This window comes from Pagrus pagrus (genome assembly GCF_965226575.1).
Source record: "Pagrus pagrus genome assembly, chromosome: 6".
NCBI classification, from domain to species: domain Eukaryota; kingdom Metazoa; phylum Chordata; class Actinopteri; order Spariformes; family Sparidae; genus Pagrus; species Pagrus pagrus.
In genome coordinates, this window is record NC_140190.1 from 14,297,451 (window position 1) to 14,312,060 (window position 14,610).

General features: G+C 43.2%; 1 protein-coding gene across 4 annotated transcripts in view; it reads left to right on the forward strand.

Moving 5' to 3' along the window:
- tle2a (TLE family member 2, transcriptional corepressor a) overlaps positions 1 to 14,610 on the forward strand; it is a 44,859-nt gene that overhangs the window by 16,759 nt on the left and 13,490 nt on the right. For all 4 annotated transcript variants that reach the window (XM_084354563.1, XM_084354564.1, XM_084354565.1 and 1 more), the window contains exons 3-4: positions 8,859 to 8,922; positions 13,054 to 13,098. In XM_084354563.1, the coding sequence (XP_084210689.1) occupies positions 8,859 to 8,922; positions 13,054 to 13,098 (109 nt within the window). The remainder of the gene's footprint in view (positions 1 to 8,858; positions 8,923 to 13,053; positions 13,099 to 14,610) is intronic.

The following is a 14,610-nucleotide window of genomic DNA, read 5'->3' on the forward strand; positions in this document are numbered from 1 at the left end:
CTAATAACAGAAAAATGTTTGGATTAATGGATTGACCCGTCCATGCTGATGTTATTTTAAATGTGTGGCATGAAAATCACCAAGCAGCCCAGTCATGCATGTCAACCTCTCTGGAGTCAAATGCTACTTTCATGTCATAAAACCACCATTATGCAGGAAAGACAGTAGAGATGTCCTTAAACATCACAAGCAGCACAGTAAACCCACTTTGGTGAAACCCTGAGAAGCTGTTGGATGTCAGTTTGCTCTGAGATCGTAACTCTTAAAAACTCAGTTTGGCAGCAGTTTTGGAACGGTCCAGACAGAAAGCGGTCAGTTGGATTAACAGTGGCTTTGTTTAGTCCTGCAGCAGACAGTGCGGAGCTCAGATCCACACGCAGGCACCTTCATGTAATCAGAGCCTCTGGTGCACTATTCACACCGCAGGGAGGACGTGACCTGGACGCCCACAGAGCCAGACACAAAACACACTGATCCATTCAGAGAGACTCCCAATCTGATGCATGTGCTTAACACACTTGCACACATGCAAGGGCGTCCCCAATTATCTTCACACACACACACAAATAGATGCTGTCCAGAAATAGCCGGGCTTAGTTGTGTATTTTGTCTGCAGAGAAGGTGGCTGGATTCTGATAGATGTTGGATTAGACAGCAGGAAAGAGACGGAGGGAAGGGATTAGACCTGATGAGCTGCAACTGTGTGTGTGTGTGTGTGTGTGTGTGTGTAGGCGGGAGGATGGATGTGTGGGTGGCGGGGTGTAATTCTAAATTTGTGTGTCTCTTGTCTCTTTGGTGGCGTGTGTGGTTGGTACGAAGGGATGAGAAAGATTACTGAGGAAGCTAAAGAAAGGGAAGGGTTAATTAATTAAAGGGTCATTGGTTGGTCAGCTGCTCAGGTTTTTGCTGTGTGTGTGAGTGTGTGTGTTTGTGTGTGTGTTCTAAACTATCTAAGCGGGCTGTAATCAGCAGACTAAAGGGAGATGGGAGGAGCTGCTGACACAGGGCTCTCATTACTGTAATTCTCTCTCTATAAACACACACACAGCCATATATCAGTCATAATGCAACGTGTGTGTGTGTGTGCGCACGCGCGTGTGTGGTCTGCAGAGTAAGATAGGCTCTCTGCTCGCCGCTTACATGCTGCCACACTTCGCTTACGAGCCCCTCCACTCAGCTCTGCCCAAATACAAAAGCGGTAGTAACATCTGCCACACACACCTTGAGCGTGTGTGTTGTCTTTAAAATACTCAGCCGTCACCATCAGATGCTCCAGTTTGCTAAAAGAGTGACTCGTATTCGACCTCATTCATATAAAATTGCTGTCGCAGGTTAATCTCTGGTCGTCATCATTCACAGTAGTGCTGAGGTAATTTGTCCATTTAGCAAATATTAAATGGCAGAAAATTCGTGTTGATAGTTTGTCGTTTGTCAGTGAAGAAATAAGTTCCAGACATCAGCTAGTTCTCTGTTTTCTATTGAACATCTTTGGGCTGTCAGCTGGACAAAACAAACAATTCAAAGGTTTCCCTTGGGCTTTGCGCCAAGTTTTAATGGAAACCTTTTATTATTTTTGAAAGTTTTCTTGACTAAGTGATCTCAAGAACTGTTTGAAGTTCATCATTAGTGAAAATAATTGTTTGTAGACCAGAAAAGATTAGTTGATTCATTGATTTGTCAGTCTTGTAGTCAGAGCCTGACCGATACTTGATTTTTTTGGGGGGGCCAATGCAGATTCTGATACCAGGAAGTAAAAATTTCGATACAGATATATCGGCCAATAAACACACATTTTTTGCAGTGAACCCTCAGACGTTGTGACAAAGATATGTACCGGAGCAAGAATATTTACCAGTTTAACAATAAACTTTATCGTCTTAAAGGACATGAGTGCACTGAAACTTGCTGAGAGTTTAATAATAATAAATTATCCCCAGCGTCCCTTTTTTGCATTATAATATGAATTTAAAAAAAAGCTAGTGGTGGATAATGGCAGACTGATATATTGATTGGGCTCTAATTATAGTGAATCTAATATCTTTAGGTTTTGGACTGGGAATGCACGATGTGGATTATTTTCAAACGACACAGATAACCAATAATTACCTGCTTCTTGCATCATTTTTTTACATTTCCATTTTTGTGTTTTAAAAAGTTCCAGGCATGTACTTTATGTTCATCTGAGGGTTAAAAGGCTAAGATGTAGTGGGTAAAGATAATTGATTTAATATTCCAAAGGTCTTACCATCTGACATCACTGTTACCCACAAAAACAAAGAACAGATCCGACTCTTCAAATTTTAATTAATTCTAGTAAAACACCTTGAAAAATGTCAAACATACTTTAGCTTTTATAGAGCATTTTGCTCTTTTTAAATAATTGCTTTGACATAATCTGTCAAGTGACACGTCAATTGTATTAAATACTTACAAATACGAAAATAGAGGCTTTTATAAAACAAGAGCCTATGGCTGCTTTGACTGCAGAGAATAAGGGATGAGTTGTACTACTTTGAGTGCATGAGGATGAGGTAGGGAGAGAATACCTGGGTTTCGGATGTACCATTAGCCAGTGAAGTCTTTGGTCTTCGCCCAAGGAAAAGGTGCTGGTCTTCAAGTGCAATGGATATCGAGGAAAAAGAGGAAACTATGAAGTATCTTCAGAGTACACATGCATCCAGAAAGGCTGTGTGTGTACAGATGTAATTAGATAAAATAGTCATGAATCTTCTGTATTTAGCTGCCTGTTTGTCACTCACCAAATGATAAAATTTATATTTGCTTTAGGGACGCCTGAGGGTTAATTGTTTGCCTATAGTTAGTGTGTGTGTGTGTGTGTGTGTGTGTGTGTGTGTGTGTGTGAGAGAGAGAGAGTGTGTGTGTGTGTGTGTGTGTGTGTGTGTGTGTGTGTGAGAGAGTGTGTGAGAGAGTGTGTGAGAGAGTGTGTGAAACATTTATGAAAGAGCAGCCCTTACAGTGAGTCTGGCAGCAGAGAGGACTACAGTTGGCCTGCTATTGTGCGACGAGATCCCAGTTCTGTTTTGTGTGTGTGTGTGTGTAGGTGTGTGTATTTGCTCTTGTACACACCCTTGAGAGATGATGAAAGAGCACACAGGCGAGTTGGGTGGGTCCCTGGTGTGCATGTTTGAGTGCGAGAGTGTGTTTAAAGAGAGAGAGGGGGACTGGGAGAGAAGCTGAAGGTTTTTCCAGCGGAGCAGTGGGGAGGAAAGGTTGATCAATAGTTAATGTGATGTAAAGTGAACAGTCACATACCTGCAGGCGGGCGGGCTAAATGGTCCTGACACTGTAAAGGCACGACACCAGGGCAGCCACTACACGGCTCCCATCAGTGTGTGTGTGTCTGTGTGTGTGTGTGCTGTACTGGCTGGTAGCTCTGTATTTGTATAGCACGTGTGTCACTTATGATGTCTGTTTGCCAAAGACAGCGCTGAGCTCCAGACGGCAGAACAAGTGATGGTGGATCCACACTTGGTAGCAGCAGCCAGGATTAATAAGCATCAGTAGGTTTAGTGTTGGCTGATCCGCCTGGAAATGTTTTCACATTGAAAATGTTCCTTTTTTCTGATAATGATGTTTATCAGCATGTATGCTTTATTCTGACACAGTTAGTCCTTTTTAATTGATAAATCATCATCAGAAAAATGATACATAACATCAGTGTTGGTAATCATTTGTTACTTGTTAAAAAGAAATGGAAAAAAAAACTGTTTCCAGCCTCTCAAATGTGATGATTTACAGCTGTTCTTTGTTTAAATTATTGAAAATTGAATATATTTGGTTTTTGATGGAAGAATTTGGGGTCTGTGAACTTTTGATTAATGGAGAAAATAAATGACAGATTAGTTGATAATGAAAATAATTTCAATTTGCAGCCATCAGTACTGATACCAATCAGCTCTGTTGAAGATACCTCATTTTCAGAAATGTCAACATGACTTACAAATAACTGATAAGCTAGACCGACTGATATCCGCCTATCACAGATATATTAGTATGTTGTCCTATATTTTTATTAGAGATTATAATGCATAAACAAATGCCTATCATATGTATAATTATGAAATTACCACTAAGTTCACTGTTTTAGTGCACTGATGTCACTTTAGACGATGAAGTTCATTGTTAAACTCACGCCCCTGTCACTTGTTTCTGCACTATGTAACTTCAGTGAGAGGGCAGGATCACAGTGTTACATACATGTTTACTTCAAGAAACAAGTTGTCAACATGACATTGTTATGGCGTAATGAGTTTTGTTTGTAGTTAGCATCTACATTACGTCTGACAAATTTTTACAGACCTGAGATTTGTTTACGACAGTGGTGTTGCACTCAAACTGCAGGGGTGCCAAATTGCACAAAATGCCAGTTGCTCCATAATGTTGCTTTAATGCCAGCTTCAGTGCTGCACATACTTTCCAGTCCCTACTCAAAAATCATTATGTTTTAGAGCTGCAAGTTAGTTATTTTTTCCCCACTGATTAATCTGCTGATCATTTTCCTGAGTAGTCATTTTGGTCTATAAAATGTCAATAAATGTCCAACATATTTCCAAAACGCCACGTATTTGGATTGCTTGTGAGCGAGTAAATCAGCAACAAGTCACATCTGCAAAGCCAAAACTATGACATCTTTAAAATTTTAGTTTAAACATGGATTTAAATGAGTAATTTATTATCAACATTGTTGCAGATTAATTTTCTGTTAATCAAATTATCAATCACTCAAGAAACCGCTTAATGTCTTTACATTTCTAGCCATAGATATGACCGGAAATGTTGTATCGTTTACAATGAAATGTTCCAAGTTTGAGGCTGTACAGTGTTTGTTTAAACCACACACAGGCTGCTAGAAGGAGAGGATGAACTTTTATCCTTTTTAAGTCGAATGGCTTTTTGGTGCTGCTGTGTACCAAATCCATCATTATTAGTGTCTTTGTTCTGAAAGACAATTGATGTTCTCTTTAATTTTATCTGCGTAAAATATCACAGTTATTGTTGGAGAAATATCCAACAACCAGAAGCAATGGACAAGTGTTTTATAGAACAGAAAAAAACTGAAAGTCTTTGTTCCTTTTAGTGAAATAATCAATGGGGGAATAGTGAAAGTAAAAGTATTGCGAAGAAAAAAACAAGCACTGGGAGGAGTTGACATTTTTACAATACCCAGCAGCCCATTTCAAACATGGAGACTAAAAAGCCAGTCGGCACATTTCTACAAAGTGCAGGATCTTAATTAGATGCTTCAGTCTCTGTAGGCCCTCGTTAGAGTGTGTGTGTTCTGCCTGTGTTTATCTAGCAGGTTTGTGTGTATGTGTGGGTTTACATACTGCACTGTGCGTGTGCTCACACGTGTGGGTTTTGTCTGTGTGTGTGACTACATGTTCTCAGTATGTGCTGCAAGTATGTTGGTTTAGTGTCTACACGCACACACACACACGCACACACACACACACACACACACACACACACACACACACACACACACACACACACACACACACACACACACACCTAAATGCTTCCATGCTCCAAGTGTGTGTGTGTGTGTGTGTGTGTGTGTGTGTGTGTGTGTGTGTTTTCAGTAGCAGTGCAGCACTGACAGAGCTGTCTGAAGGTTGGCAGGCTGCAGATTTGTAGCGCATTCGGCTGATCATCTTATCTCCTGTCACCGCCAGTGAAAGATTGGAGGAACCGAGCCCACCGTGACACACACACATACACACACACACACACACACACACACACACACACACACACACACACACACACACACACACACACACACACACACACACACACACACACACGCGCACACACACACACACACACAGAGTCATATCTGCTTTTTTTTCTTGCTGCTTCTTTCTCTCTCGCTCACTCAATCTTGTTTTTTTTCTCTGTCTTTCTCTGCTTCCTCCAAACCTCCTCTCCCTCCCTCTCTCTCAGTAAATGGTGCTGAGCCAAACACTAATTATTACAGGCAATCATTTCGACATGAAATACCCACTTCCTGCTCACCGCTCTCCTCCCCTCTCTCCCCCTCATTTTTCTCCCTCCTCCAACTCTTTTATGCTCCTACAGTCACATAATGGCGCACACACACACACACACACACACACACACACACACACACACACACACACACAGTAATTCCATTCCTTGAAGTCCATTTTGTGGGGAATGATTATTTCTTTCTGAGTGCGACCTTGGGGTCTTTCCTGTAAGAAGAAGAAGTGTCTGCCTGCACTGTGTGTGTGTGTGTGAGAGAGAGAGAGAGAGATTGTGTGTACGTTTGCTTTGCAACCTTGTAATGCTGTTGTGCAATTTCAAGAGCACGGCGCCAAAAACAGAGAACTGATTTTAGAGGTGATTTTAGAGACATTGATTTTTTTTTCTTGGCTCTCTTTAGTTGTATTTAATAGAACCGCTGACTGCTACTCATTTGCTACAACAGAATCTTATGAGCCGAGCTGGTTTTGGGGATGTGGCATTTTTCTCTCAAAATGACCTGTTGGTGTAAGAAAGCATGCATCCTTAAACTGTAATTTTGGAGCTGAAATGATACGTTGAAAAATTGGTTGATTAGTTGATCTACAGTAAATTAATTAGATGGTTTCTTGTGTATGTTTTGGCCATTTTATGACTTTGTTAGATGAATGAGAGTCCAGAGAAAAGAGGGGGGAGACAAAGAGAGAATAGGTAACAACAGGTCCGCAGCTGGACTTGAACCAATGGGGACAACAAACTGACTTTAAAGGAAAACACAATTTCAAACTGTTTTACTTTGTTCATATTTGCCGGACCCTGGCACCTTTATTGTTTCGGTGTTTTCCTCGGAGGACAGCTTGTTTATTTAGTCATGGAAAAATAAATATGTCTGAGTGTGTATTATTTCCTTATTAATATTGTAAATATTACATTTCTGAGTTTGAATTTCATTTCCAAAACACCTCTAACTTTTCTTTTTTCAGCAGTTTAACAACAACAAAATAATAAATAAAATATGACTTCAGCTGAGTGAAACTGTAGAAAAGATAGACAGAAGCAACAGTTCATGATGGAGCCGAGCTAATTGGCTATCCCAGGGCTCTTGCTAACTAGCCAGATGTTGCTAGTTCTCTCCACCTAACGTTACACTTAACGACAAACGCTGGTTCAGACGGTTGACACAAAATCAAACCGGTCAACTGATTAATTGCTATTGAAAATGATCTTTAGTACTAATTGAAGCATTTAAACATAGGAATTTCACAACAATCACTCTTTGTGTGTGTGTGTGTGTGTGTGTGTGTGTGTGTGTGTGTGTGTGTGTGTGTGTGTGTGTGTGTGTGTGTGTGTGTGTGTGTGTGTGTGTGTGTGTGTGTGTGTGTGTGTGTGTGTGTGTGTGGTCATTTCTTCCCTGAGCTCATCCCAAGTTTATGTCGTGATGAACACACCAGCAGTCGTGCACACAAACACACATAGTCCAAGTAGTTCACAGCCCGGCTGTGAGTGACTTGTGCCGAGAGGCAATTCCACTGTAATAAAATCTATAGGGTGGGAGGTTTAATCCTCACTACCCCCCTCTCCTCCACCAACACCACCAACCTCTCCCACTTTTCGTCCTGCTTCTCTCCCTCTCCTCCCTCGTCCTCTTCTCCTCAACTGGCTGGCAATGATAAATGAGTCAATTATGTGTGTGTGTGCACGCAGCACTGGAGAAGGGGAGCGGATGGGACCGTTATTACCTGTTGCGGCTGGGGGTAATGTTGCGATATTAATCATATTCTAATTTTCCTCCACCAAACGACCCCCCCACCACCACCTCCTCCCTCCAACGTCCCACCTCACCACACCACACCGCAACCCCCCCCATCAATCTATCTGCCGCCCGCAAAAACAAGCCGGCGTAAAACGCCGTAGGCCCAAAATATACAACCTCTCTGGGGAGGGAGGGAGTTGCAGAGGTAACAAGGGAGGTGTTTGTGTGCCTGGACCTGATATACAAATACATTTTGGAAATGGAGGAGTATGTGTGTGTCTGTCTGTGTGTGTTTGCAAATCCAGCCATTGGCATTATCCAGTTTTAGAGGACACTGGGGACTGGTTTGGGTGCGAGGAGAGACAGGCAGACACAGAGGACGCAGAGAAATATAGGACACATGGGAGAGGTGTTTGCCTGCTATCACTTCAGAGATGTGTGAGTGTGTGTAAGCGAGAGCTTCCACCTCAGGCCTCACTGTAGCTGTGGTAGCCTGACATGCTCAAAGACTGAGCAGCAGAGACCGGTCATGTCCTGACCACAAGAGGGGAGAGAAGAAACAGGAAAAAAAGCAGATTTATTACACATCCAGACAGATCTGGCCCCCTTTTGACCCACTTAAAGCAGAAGCTTCGACTTCAGTGAAACTTGGCAAAGTGTGCTGCCGAAGGTGAAAGAAGGAGGGGAACGGTCAGACAGACAGACAGACAGAGAGAGAGAGAGGGAGAGACAGACGGACTGGCTGGTAATTGGGGAAGCAACAAAATGAGGAGGAGTGGAGGGCACATGGATAGATTGAAAATTGTCCAGAGAGAGACACCTTGGATGTGCCTGCCTGCAGTCTTGGCTGGGTTTCAGGCTCCGAGCGTGACTTCGTCTATTTCTGCTCTGCTCTGAGGTGATAATGGGCTGTCAGCACCCCAGTCACCCTGCTCCCTCCTCCCCCACTGAGTGTGAGGGAGAAGGGGAGGAGAGGAGGCAGAGAGAGTGAGTGAGCGGAGAGTAATTTGTTGTCATGTTGCTAATTGCATTTTGTATTTTTTATTTGGGATATGATAAACATCAAAACTCTTCTCTTCCTCTCACTCTGTTGCAGTTTGAAACTGGAATGTGAGAAACTGGCTACAGAGAAGACAGAGATCCAGAGACACTACGTTATGGTGAGACACACACACACACACACACACACACACACACACACACACACACACGAACAGGCCATGTCTCTACGCATTCACTCACAACAAGTGCAGTGCCAAGTCCACTGAATCCCTTTCATCTGCTAACAGCTGCCAAACAACACCCACCAAAAACCACCACACAACCACACACCAGACCACACACACGACCACACACACACACATAATACAGGACTGCAGAATAAACAGCACTTACATGGGCGTGCGATCTTGTGCATGCAAGTGTTTCTTTTTGTGTCTGAGAAATGTAGTCCCGGGCTGTGCTGCTGATGTGTCTACATCTGTATGGGCCTGTGTAACCACCCAACCTTATAATACAGTTTTATGTTCAGGACCCAAAGAAGACTACAAGCACATCCATGTGCTTTTAATGGGGATCCTTAAATAAACATAAACAAACTCTGAAGTGCTGAAAGCCTGCATTCAATCTCTGTTTTGATTCTTACTCTTCTCTATACTTTATACTGATCACGTTGTTGATTTAAATAAGATTTTACCTTGTTTCATTTAGGAAAACTTTGTTTAAGAAAGGTACTAAGAAAAGAGTAAGTTTGGTATCGGTACTGAACTGTAGGTAGGATATCGATAGAACTGACAACACCCATCTTTGTGTGCCTGTTACAGTTGGCAGCGGGGGCGAACTGGGATGATAATTCAGGCTGAGAATCTAACATCAATCCAAGCAAAGCAGATCACTTACACTGCGTTTTTGTCATTATTTTTAAGATTACTATGTATGCCAGGAACATATCTCTTACTTTTAGTTTACAAAAAACATCCTAAATAATTAAAAACTGCCTCAGAGCTCTGAATACACATGGAATTCAGTATGAGTATGACGCTTTCCCCTTGACATTAAAGACTATGCAGGTATTTATTTTCCAGATTCTTCTGTTTCCCAAAGCATAATTACGTTTTTTAAAACATTGGGAATCAACTCAGGAAAGGTAGCTGTGATACGACGTGCTGAGAGCTGCCCTCCTGTGTTTTTTCTTTTTTAAACACTAACCATGTCCGCTGCTTGTGATATCTGTAATTTTACATCATTTAGCGTCACTTTCCTCCTGGGCTTTTATCCTGCAAATGCACTCCTTCTTGGCTCTACCTTTTCTCTTTGTCCATTTCTCTCTCTCTCCTCTGTGGTATCGACTTTCTCGCTTTACCGCGGCCACCTTCGCACTCCTCATTCTGACTGAGAGTTGTGTTGATTTATATGTTCCTGTGTGTGCGCATGCCAATTCTCCCGGTGCTCCCGACGACCAATCTGCACCTGGTTGGCAGCACAGATGTAATAAAGGGTTAATTCACCTCAAAAGTTTTTTAACTTAACTTAATTTTAACTAATCTGCCTCTTCTGATTTAAATTCTTTTAAGTCGAGAGGCAAAAACAAAATAAAAAGTTTTATGATGTTGGTGTATGGTACAGTATCTGTGTTACATTAGTGGTTGTCTTGGCGTCAACTAAAGGTAACTTGGGGAGTTGTTGACCTCAAGTAGTGCTGTGGAAGTGTTTATTAATGAGTGCGTCCCTGTTTTGTTTGTCTAATGCACACCAACAAAGATGCATATGTGTCAGTAATGGGCCAACAGCGGCAGGGAAAGGGACTCGGATCAGAATATTAAAAAACTTAGTTTGGAAAATGTTTTATGAGGATGGATTTGTATGTTTGTTTTGTTGAATAACACTGAATTTAAGTTTCCGTACACATTCATACATTATCTACAGTTGAGCCCAGTGGGAATCAAACCTCAAACCTTGGGCAGAGTTGCTGATGAACTCTATCAAAGATGGTCCCTGAGTTTTTGCTGGTTAAATTGTCCTCTATGCCAGTAACTTTGGGCTTTAGACTGTTTATTTGAGCTTTTGGAAATCACTGTGGGCATTTGTCTTTATTTGATAACATTATAAAGATCAATCTGTTAATGAAGACAATTATTGATGGTGAGAACTGTTGTTGCAGCTCTTCACTTCACCCATGGAGCGATGCAGTCTCGTAATTGTTTTACTTGCTGTCTCACTGGTTGTCAGTCATTCCCGCCCACACTGCTCTGTTAGAGGTTAGTGTTATCACATGGTGTTTTCTCTGAAAACTGCTGCTTGATAGATGTTCCTCTTAAGTTTAAGCTTTTGCATCTCATCACTGAGGCCAGGAGACAATCTAGAAGCACTTTGTGTGAATAATTGTGGCTTTATAATCGGTGAAGGATACATTATCAGTAAAGGCTAAAACTCTTTGTCTGTCTGTAAACCTACAGCCTTGATTTACCTGTGATCAGAGCCACACACAACCACAGCTGACTGAGTGGAGTCTGCCCAAAACCTGCTGAGCCAAAAGAGAGCTATGTGGCAATCTTGGCACAGAGCGGGGACTTGTGGGGGGATTGAAGTTTTAGTGATGGGTGGAGGAGGGGGTGGGGATGGGGGGGTTGCTGGCATCAAGCACAGACCAGGTCTCCTTTCCTGGCTGATGATTTGGGTTTGGATGAGTTTGGATGTTGCTAAGCAACAGGCGAAACTTGGCACAACGACTGCCAAGCAGAGCCGCCAGCTGCCAGGAAAGGCTTCTTTTATGGTGGCACACACACAGAAAGAGGAGCGTGTGCACACGCACAGAAAACACACACACACACACACACACACACACACACACACACACACACACACACACACACACACACACACACACACACACAAAGCACATAGATACACACGCCCACACAGTTGCAGGCTTGTGCTGCAAACACACACACCTGCTCGCACACACAAATGCACACACGCATGTTAACTGCCAGGAGAGATGTCTGGAGAGAGAGGACCCCTGCCATCTCCTCTCCCGTCCTGCCAGCCTGTTCTGGCTGCCCAACTGCCAATCTCCTCTCTCCACAACCAGTCACACTGAAAAGCAAATGTCAGCCTGTCACTTTCCGAGGCATCTGACTTTAAAATGCTCTCCTTTTTTTCGTCCATCTCCGAAGGTAGAGAGAGGGAGAGACCCTCACCTGTCTGTCTCTCCCTGTGGCATTCATCTCCTCCCGCGCTCCTCGCAGCTCCTTGTACTTTTGGGTAAAAGCCAGGGTCAAATAGCTCGCATTAGACATGATTATTGCAATAGTCTGTCACCTTCTTCTGCCCGGTGACAATTTTCCTGCCTCGCTTCTGGTTTGCGGCCCCTGAAATGCGCCTCAGGGTCAATTTAGTGCCATTGACTTTCAGCAGAGTCGAGGTGAAATTAGTGGCGATGTGCTTTTAGGGACATCTGGGCACTTCAGAGTGCACAGGCGGGGACTGGCATCATCTGAAGCTGGGAGCAGAAGAAAAGCCTGTGAGTGGTTCAGGGCTCACACTGTTGAATTTATGCGTGTAGAAACAATGACTGAATTAACATTTTATGTAAATATGACCTCACGCATAAGTTACGGCAGAAATTAGATGCTTTGATTCAAGTAGTTCATCATATGCCCTTGTCTGGAAGAGAGATTATTTGTCTTGGGTTTTTTTTGGTGTATTTTTAAGGTCGGTTCTCCTGACTAGCTCTTCACACTGGTTGCATAATTTAGCTGCACCCAATAATACATTAATGCCTTAACAGATTATGTTAATGATTAACAGGAATAAAGGTGCAAATTAATGTCAATTGTTAAAAAATGAATCTATTTATTTTTAGACCAATACAAATGTTTAGTCGCACTTGACACATTATTGGGTGCATGTGCACCCTCGAGCCCTGATGGTGTTACTTTTTTATGTTGTAAAGAAAAAAGGCTTGCAGTATTCAAATTTCAAACCGCGTGAGTTTTTTAGCCGCTGGGATACAAATAATTCCACCCGTTATAGCAGATGTAGGTGTTCTTGTGCTTCAGGTTTTCTAGTCATTAAAGTTTCAAGTTTCTGTTTAATTTAGAAGACAGTGTTTGCAGAAGTTGTTGTCATAAGGTATGTTTTATGTGCAGTTTGTCCACATTCCTCATATACCCATTATATTATAGTTTTAAAAACCCCTCCTCATATGTAAAAGTTTGTGCAGGTCTGTCAACTGATATTCTTGTTTATGATCGATCAAGTATATTAACTGATGTTCTGCTGTGTTTCAGTATTACGAGATGTCCTACGGCCTTAACATTGAAATGCACAAACAGGTGAGTGAGCTCCCTCTCTCTCCGTCTGCCTCGCTTTATGTCTCTCACCCCTCAAACTCCTAAATCTTTGCATTATTCTCTCAGATTATCCCTCAATCAGCTTTACTCAAAGTAACTAATAATTCTCAGGGAAGTCTGTCTCTCTCACACTGTTGTTTCTCTCTGTGTCTCTCGACCACTGTAATGTCAGTCCCCCCCCTCTGATGGATCTATACGGCGGCATTATGCTGCGGAGGCGTTAATAGGATCCACAAACAGAATTCATTTCACCACCACAGACAGACAGATGAGAATACTCTGCCCTTCTCCGAGCCTCCACAACAGCCTCCCCTCTCACCCGTCATAAATCCCAGTCTGTTACTGCCTCTGTGATCCCCCCCTCCACCACCTCCACCACTCCTGCCCTGCTCCTCCGTCCCCTATCCCTCTTTTCTCCTCTACCCTCAATTGCTGTCTTACTTTGTCTTTTTTAATGCCCCCGTCTCTTAATCTCCATTTCTTCACCATCCCTGTCTCTGTGTCCCTTCCTTCTCCATTGATTTCTCCTTCTCTCTCTTTATCTCTTTTTTTTTTTTTTCTCCACACACCCTCCCTCCACCTCTGTCTCCTCGCAGACATACAGTCCACGCTGAATTTCATTTTAAATCAGGTCACTGCCTTCCTGCCGTCTACTCTCCTTCTCTCTCTCTCTCCCTCTCTCTCTCTCTCTCTCTCTCTCCCTCTCTCCCCCTCCGTTCATTTCACCATCTCAATCGCTTCGCTTTTGTCGTGCGGCTGCCGCCACTTCACCCCCTCACCACCACCCCCCAATCCTTATTTTCCTCCCCCGCCTTCCTTCTGTTTCTTCTTTCTCTTTCTCCTCTCCCTCCCACATCCTTCGTTCATTGGCTGTCATTCCCTCAACCCAATCTGCCCTTTTCCTCCTCCTCTGCCTCCTCTCCTTCCTCCGCCTCCTCTGTTCATTTCCCATCTCCCATTTTGTCCTCCCTCTTTATCCTCTTTCTCCCGATTGCTCATGTTCTCTCTCTCTCTCTCTCCCTCTTTTTCCCTCTTGCTCTCTCTCACTCTCTCTCTCCTGAAGATGTCATTTAGTAGTTGGAGTTCTCTAACAAGAAATCATTGTGTCTCCCTAGGGGGGGGGGGGTGATGGATTCAGAGGATGGAGGGAGGGAGGGGAGGGGAGGAGGGAGGAGGAGGGCGGGGGGGGGGCACTGCCTGGCTGAAAAATGGAGAGTGGAGGGAGGGAGAGATGTGGGCAAGGGAGAGGAATGAGAGGGAGAGAGCGAGGAAAAGGAGGGGGTGGAAGTTCAGTCCGGCATCAATAAATCACTTTAGAGAGAGAATGGGGTGGGGAGTGTGTGTGTGTGTGTGTGTGTGTGTGTGTGTGTGTGTGTGTGTATACACACACACATACAAACACACGCACGTGCATTCTGACTCATCACACACACACACACACACACACACAGCAGAGTCTAGCTGTCAACAAGACAAACAGCCTGCGGCCATAAT